Here is a 7,734-nt window from a genome sequence, read left to right on the forward strand (position 1 = left end):
ATGAAGGTAAAAAAATGTCATGAATTTTAAGTGTACCTCGCTGAAAAATGTTGAGAAGTAAATCTTTAAAAAAGGAAAAAGTTTGAAATTATTATAAGGTAATACAATGTGTGGGAGTAGTGAGAAGCTGCTGTTTTAAGTACATATAATAAAGATGAGATTTTCAGTAACATTTTGAGATAATCAGTATTTGTAAATGTCTTGCTTTTCTCTCTGATGAATTGATGATGCTGTTTAAATTTTAAAGCAATAGTGGTGCCACATAAATGCAGGAAAACAGTTTTTTAATGATGAAAAACAATAATACAGAATTTAGGTGATGTTTCTATAAATGGCAATATCCTTTTTTCTACCTACTGGTGTGAATTTATCTTTGACTGGAAATTGGAAGAATAGAATCACAGAACAGTTTGGGTTGGAGGGGACCTGTCAAGGCCATCTAGTCCAACCCCCCGCCATGAGCAGGGACATCCCCAACTCGATCAGGTTGCCCAGAGCCCCGTCCAGCCTGACCTGGGATGTTTCCAGGGATGGGGCATCGACCACCTCTCTGGGCAACCTGGGCCAGGGGTTCACCACCCTCATGGTCAAAAATTTCTTCTTTATATCTAGTCTGAATCTCCCCTCTTTCAGTTTAAAACGGTTACCCCTTGTCTTATTGCTACAGGCCCTGCTAAAAGGTCTGTCCCCATCTTTCTCCTAAGCCCCTCCAAGCCCTGGCAGCTGCAGGAAGGTCTCCCCGGAGCCTTCTCTGCTCCAGGCTGAACCCCCCCGCTCTCCCAGCCTGTCCTCACCGCAGAGCTGTTCCAGCCCTCGGAGCTTTTTTATACCCATTCTACATACACGTTCTGTACATTTTCATAGGTGCAGCTTCCACCGGGAGCCAAACCTCCAGGTCGAGTCAGCCGGGCAGCCCTGGCGTGGGACCCTCTGCACGCCTTCGGTACAGCCCCCGTGGCTGCCGTGCCCCTGGGCGCCTTGCTCGTACAGCCGTGCCCTGCGAGGAGGCAGTGAGGGGCTCCGGGGAGGGGGGGCAGGGACGAGCAGGACCAGGTAACGCCCGCCGGGGCTGGCTACCGGGCAGCTCCTGCCGCTTCTCAGCAGCGCGGCGCTGCCGCCGCCGGGGCCACCCCGCCGCAGACCCGCGCCGCGCTGCCCGCGGGAGGGAGGCGGCGCGGAGGAGGCGGCCCCCGCCCGCCCCCGCCGCGGAGCTCCCGGCACGCAGCGCCCGCCGTTTCTCTTTCGGTTTCCGCGCCGGGCCGAGGCAGGCCGAGCCCTCCCGCTCCTCGCCGAGAGCCGCCGCGGCGGCACGGGCGGCGCTCGGGGGCCAGCCGCCCTCCGCCCGCTGCTCCGGACGCCGGCGGAAGCCCCACCTCGGCGGAGCCACGGCCATGGCAAGTGCCTGCGGCGGGCGGGGGGGAGCGCCGCTGTCCTGAGTGGGGCCGGGGCCGCGGCAGGCCGCGGCCCTCCGCGGGCAAGGGCCGGTTCCCGCCGGGAGCTTTCGCGGAAGGGCCCGGGCCTTTCGGGCACCATCTGCCACGGCCTGCTGTCCGGGCCCTCGCGTTAGTGCTGGCAGCAGGTCTGACTTCCCTCTCACGAGTGCGACTATTTCATTTTTTTTAACAACGCTGAGAACCGACGAGGCCTATGTCGTCATACCCGCCCTCTTGTCGGCCTTGATCCGTGTAGCGGGTTTGCCACGAAGCGGCAAAGGCACGGCCCGGCGGTCGCCGCGCTCCGCTGCCTTACCCGCCCGCCCGCGTCCCCGCGGCGCCTGCGGGGGCTCCGCGCGTCTGTCCGGCAGCCGCCGCCGCCGAAGGCAGGCTTGTCTCGGAAGTGATTCTGCACAAACGAACCGTATGTGCGTGGTTGTGTTGCGGTGTGGTTTTTTCCGAACCTCGCCGGCAGGCATGAGCGTTGCTCCGGGACACCAGCTGGCGAGGTGCGAGGTGGCTGGCGCGCAGCTGGGCGCTCCCGCTCGGGCACGGGCTGCATCGGCTGCGTGAAGCGTGAGAAAATCCTGCACAAAGCTCCGTCGATCTTGGAAGCACCTTGTTTATATTCTCTTCATGTTGTCTCATTAGCGCAGAAACTTGCTTTCGCACGAACGTTACCACCAACATAATTGCCTAATATAATTAAAGCTCCTGGCTTTTTAAATTTGATGGGTGATTAAAAAAGGCCTCCTGTCTTTATGAATTGAAAGTTGGCACGGTTGCACAGTCGCATTGAATTTCTCTCCCTTTAGAAGCACTGCGATGGTGGTCCACAACAAGGCTTTGGATGCACGACAACAAAGCATTCGCCCCCGGCGGCGCATTCTGCAGGCTTTGTAACTGCTGTGCTGGCCCTAATGTTTTATGCAACTCAGGTCCAGAAGCAACTTTGTCAGAGAAGCCTAAGGAATTTAGATGGAGTGACTGACCTCGAGCACAGTCGCTCTGAAGTTATTGACAGTTCGTTCCCATGAACGCTGCCATGCAGACATACTAAATTATTTTCTTTCTTCCAAAAAGTCAATGAACTGTTGCAAAATTTACTCGGTGTTCTACCATTTACAGTAATTTTGCTGTGATATTCCCAGTGAAATATTGCTGTTTATGTTTGTATAATAAGAATGGAAAGAAAATACGCTTTTCTTAACAAGACACGGATGCAAATCCAATAGGATGAGTTTCGTGTTTGCAGGATTGGGAGGTTTGGCTCTGATGAAAATCATGTATGTGGTTAGTTGTTTCATGCACTGCAAGTCTCAGATGACTGGGATTATATTCTTCCAATTTAACAAGGTTATCCATTTAGTAAGTGGAGAGATGAGTTGAGAGCACAACCGTAGATCCCAGCTCTCATGAATTCAACAAGTATTGTTGAATCAAGGGTCTGAATCTGACCCCTCCACTCTGATAAGACAGTTCTTACTGAACAGTACATGCAATTAAAATGTTTTGTTCTCTTCAAATTTTGAATATTAGAATCAGAGGAAACAACCTTACCAGTGTGACACTGGACCTTTCATTTGAGAAACTGTCAAATTTAGTTCTAATTTTTACTGCTCTAAGAAAATAAGATACTGAGAGGGTGTTAATTACACTTAAGAGTTAGGCCAATTTTTACTGCACAGTAATGTGAAGGTGCCTGAGGGAGCCCGGCATTCACTGAAATCTGATTTAGCACTCTTAATTAGCTACTAAATGCACGTGTTGTCTGTGCAAAAGGAAGGAGAGTCACTTCGATGGGGGTGAAGCCAGGTAACCTCCATGGGAGGCCACGGGTACTCCTGTCATTTACGGTGTGCCATGTCTCTGCCCAGGCAACAGGACAAGCTGCTAAATCAGCAAGGACAGTTGTCATCGCTGGTGTTCCAGATGGCCTTCTGCACGATGATGTTATGACTGACATACTGATGATTCATTTCCAAATGTCGAAGAATAATGGTGGCGATGTGGAAGAAGTAATGTATCCAACAATGAAAAAAGGAGTTGCATATGTAACTTTTGAAGATCAAGAAGGTATTTGCATTAATATACTGCAGTAAATACAGCTGTCCCCCAAAGATCTAACCCTAGAATGTTAACCCTAAAGCAAATTATTTTAAATTGTTTACTGGCAGTAGAATTTTACAGAACGGGGAGACTAGACTCTTCTAGTCAATCAAAAGTTTTAGTATTTTTTTTCTGTTCAGTGAAGTCGTGACCCTGAACAGGCTTCGTGCAAAGCGTTTGTTATGTTTGTTTTTAGGAATAAATTTATACCATGCATAACAGATACGATCTTTGTAGTCAGGCCTTTGAGAATAAATCGCTGCCAATTAATGTTCTAAAACGACAGGCTTCTGTCTCTCTCTCTGAACAATTTTGACTAATACATAAAATATTAGGCAAGAGTATTGAATTGCCTGTGTGTATGTATGGGAAATTGTTAGGGAAAGCATCAAGAGAAAAATGCTCGTGTTCTGCCATCAGGCTGGCAGTGACGCATTATCTTACGGTGCAACAAGTCAATCTGGCTTTCTCTTTAGTTGTAGAGCATGTTCTAAAGAAGGATGAACATCGACTAGAAGACAAGAGGTTGTCCAGACGTTATCTGCTGAAAGTAACCCGTTACTGTGAAAACGTAAGCTTGTTCATAATTTATGTAGTTGTACTTCCATTGTTATGTTAACCATTACTTAACTTCTCTAATTCAAAATTCTAGGTCTTCAGCTCTGTCACATCTGTCCTCAATATGTCTATTTTCAAAGATCAGTTTGTTTTAGAAGATCTGATACAAGAATTTAAAAAGAAGAGCACAGCTTTGAGCTTTGGTCCTTTGCAATCCAATGGTCATATTTCTGTTCAAGGGTCATTTCCAGCGATCAAATTGCTAAGAGATTTTCTCTTACTGAAAGCAAAATCCCTTTCAGAGAAGGACAAAAGAGAAGAAAGTAAGTTCCATCAGAGACCAAGAAGGAGGCTACAGCAACAGAGACTTACCACGGAGACGGGTAATTTTGTTCACGATAGAGATGGGGAAAAACAAGTGGTTGTTCTTGACACAGATACCTATCACTACATGAAGTTCTTTTTTTCCGGGACATTCCTAGTAAATGATGATGTTGTAATTTCTGACGTCACTGATGGTGATATCACTACAGTATATATTAAGAATGCTGGAAGTACGTCTGATGCTGGACAGGTATTAAGAGTCAAAGAGAAAATTGAAAATCAGTCTGTGGAACTCCATAATGCTTTACGTAAAGAAAGGATCTACTTTGAGGAGCACACCAGAGATGAAAAGCAGAGATATAAATGGGCATGTGAAAGTCTAAAACTCCGTTATCCCTATGTTTTGATCATTCCTTATGATACTCACATTGATGTTATAGGAAATTCTTCTGAGATTTTTGAATTTACAAAGGAAGTGAGCAATAAGATTCAGAGCCTGTTTCAAAACAGGTAGAAAGTTGGTGTTCGTGTTTTTTACGCATTGTGCTTCTCATACAGACTGTACTGGTGCAACCTGTGCACTTCTGTGTCACTGCGGATCTGTCTCCTGCCTCCCACTCACAGGCTGGGAAGTCTGCACATGAGTGTGAACAAGTCCTTTCCCTCCAAATACAAAATATAGTTCAGAACAGGAAACAAATGATCTCTGTATCTCTCCTGAGCTTAGAGGCTGAAGAAGTCAGGCCTCCTCTGTCCAGATACAGCCACCTTTTTTCTTTTGTTAACTGCGTTCTGGGCACATGCACACTCATTCTGTCTTGCTGTCAGGGAGCATATGATGAGAAAAGAGGAATTTTTAAAAGAGTTCTCATTGGCATAAGAAGTCAGACTGACAAAGGTGGGCGAGCCAACCTGATACAAAATACTGCATTGACGTTATGCTTCTTTGTGGAAGGAGATGACCACTGAAAACAGGAATGGTGGCCTTTTTCTGTTGCCTTTATCTGCAGAAAGAAGTTCACGTCATTGAGATGCACAAAGAAGGTAGGGCTTTGACACGGAATGCTTATTAAATTTACAGGCTTGTCATGTCCTGAGAAAGACCTTAGAAGATGGCATTAGAAGTTCCTGAAAGCAGGAAAAAAGTGAACTTGTTTTCATAGGAGCAATAACGGCATCTGCAGCATCCCTTGACAGCATGTTATGTAGACATGAAAGTATATTAAAAGTTTGATGTGAAAATCTTGGGACACTTAGACTTTTGAATCAGATTTTGTGTATGCAATTCCATTTTGATACCCATTACAAGGATCCAAATGCCCATCCTAATTTAGGCTTTTTATAAAACCAAGTTAGGAAGTAACTTTTATTGTGTGATATCAGTGTGTTCAGAATACTTTGTCAAAACACACAGAGCACTGTCTCTTTTGCCTTACGTGCAGGAAATGTTTTAAGTTTTATGCCATTAAAGATATTAGTTATACAAAATATCGTGCCCATGTTCTTTTAACCAACCCCCGGACTTTCATTTGGAAGCCAAAACCTAAAGCCTAAGGAAATGCTTTAGGCATTTTCTTGTCATGACTGATTATCCATTGCAATTATGCCAATGAAAGATAAAGTTGTTAAACTAGTGCCAATGCTGTGCATGAAAATACACTGTCAAAGTGGGAAGATGATGAGCTTAAGTACTTTGCTGAATTGGAAGTGGGGGGAGTAGTATTCAAAGGCTTAACCTCTTCCAAGTTCCCCTGTAGAAGTAGGTTCATCAAGGGCGTCCGGAGGTGGGGCTCAGCACGGGCGCCCAGAGTCAGGCCCTGGAAGAGCCCCTCTTCTGCTCCCCACGGAGCGCGGGCAGCAATCCAGCGCCGAGCTGTTTTGGGTGCTCCCCACAGAGCTTAAGCAAAGATGGGAAGTTTTTCAACCTTGTGAAAGAGAAAATCCTCTATGAAGGATAATCCTTTAATGAAATTAGTGCTCTTTCCCAGGGTCCAGCTTCGTCTTCCCTTCTCTTTTCTAAAGAGCCTACTTTTTTTCTGATTCATTAGTATTTCCTGTTCACTTCAATAAATGTTTAGGGATAGACTGGTAAACTGGTGGCACTGGTGTCAGTTTGAATCCTGACTGGTTACTGCTGGCTGAACGTTGCTTTTTGAGTCAAGTTTGACAACAACAGTTTGCAGCACTGGTACAGGTGTCATTCAGATCTCGCTGCCTGGCAAGCAAGCCTTTTTTACTGAAGGATTTTCCGTCAAAAACTGAAAATCTTGAAAACATGAGAGTTGAATAAAATTATTCTGTTGAATCCTGGTTCAGCTCTAACAGTTCCTTTTCCAATTCACTCGCTGAATGTCCCTTTGCCACTGCGTCCTTGGCAGCGCTGGGGCATTGTCTCATTGTTTCCCGGTGTTCTCCCATCTGCTCCCTCTGGTCTCATACCCAGGATGTCATTTCTTTAGACAAAAAAAGAGCTTTGCCTTGGTTGTTTAGTGTTTAAGGAGTGCCTAGTAAATAGGGATTTGGGTCCAGGGTGGATTAGTAAATAGTAGCTGTTGTTATGCTCCAGGCTTTCTGGGGCTCCTTTTTTCACAGAATCACAGAATGGTAGGGGTTGGAAGGGACCTGTGAAGATCATCTGGTCCAACCCCCCTGCCAAGGCAGGATCACCCAGGGCAGGTCGCACAGGAATGCGACCAGTCGGGCTTTGAAGGTCTCCAGAGAAGGAGACCCCACAACCTCTCTGGGCAGCGTGTTCCAGTGCTCCGTCACCCTCACAGTAGAGAAGTTTTTCCTCATGTTGAGGTGGAACTTCCTGTTCTGCAGGATGTTGATGCCCATTGCCCCTCGTCCTGTCACTGGGCACTACTGAAAAGAGACTGGCTCCATAAGGCAGGCACCCTGCAGATACTTATAGACATTGATAAGGTCCCCTCTCAAATTTGCAGCAGCATTGGCTGGGAACCTCATCTTTGTCACCTTTGATGGTTCCTTGTAGCTGTGCAAGGGCAGGGCAGCACAGGGTCTTTACTAAGTGATAGTAGAGAGGCTGTGGCATCTACAGCCTGTGACTGACTGAGGTACTCTAAGATTTAACCCCACAGAGGAACCTGCTTTCTGTCGCAGTAAAAAAGCTGTGATCCACCAGGATAGACTAGTGTTTGCTGTAAAAATATGAACAGCGTTTCAGCAGAATAACATCATAAGTGAAGCACATATTTGTTCCTTCCTTCATGATGCAGATACCATGGAAAACAATAGCTGTTGAGCAAAAAAAGTCCAATTTTGTCATTACCATGAATACTTCAATACA

General features: G+C 46.5%; 1 protein-coding gene across 1 annotated transcript; it reads left to right on the forward strand.

Moving 5' to 3' along the window:
- On the forward strand, positions 1 to 4,938 carry RBM43 (RNA binding motif protein 43; the record flags this gene model as incomplete). Its single annotated transcript, XM_082001161.1, has 5 exons — positions 1 to 6; positions 865 to 984; positions 3,311 to 3,509; positions 4,019 to 4,113; positions 4,195 to 4,938. The coding sequence occupies 5 exons, from the start codon at positions 1 to 3 to the stop codon at positions 4,936 to 4,938; spliced, it is 1,164 nt and encodes a 387-aa protein (XP_081857287.1).
- Positions 4,939 to 7,734: the final 2,796 nt, after the last annotated feature.

Source organism: Phaethon aethereus (genome assembly GCF_964289735.1).
Source record: "Phaethon aethereus genome assembly, chromosome: 6".
Taxonomy (NCBI): Eukaryota; Metazoa; Chordata; class Aves; order Phaethontiformes; family Phaethontidae; genus Phaethon; species Phaethon aethereus.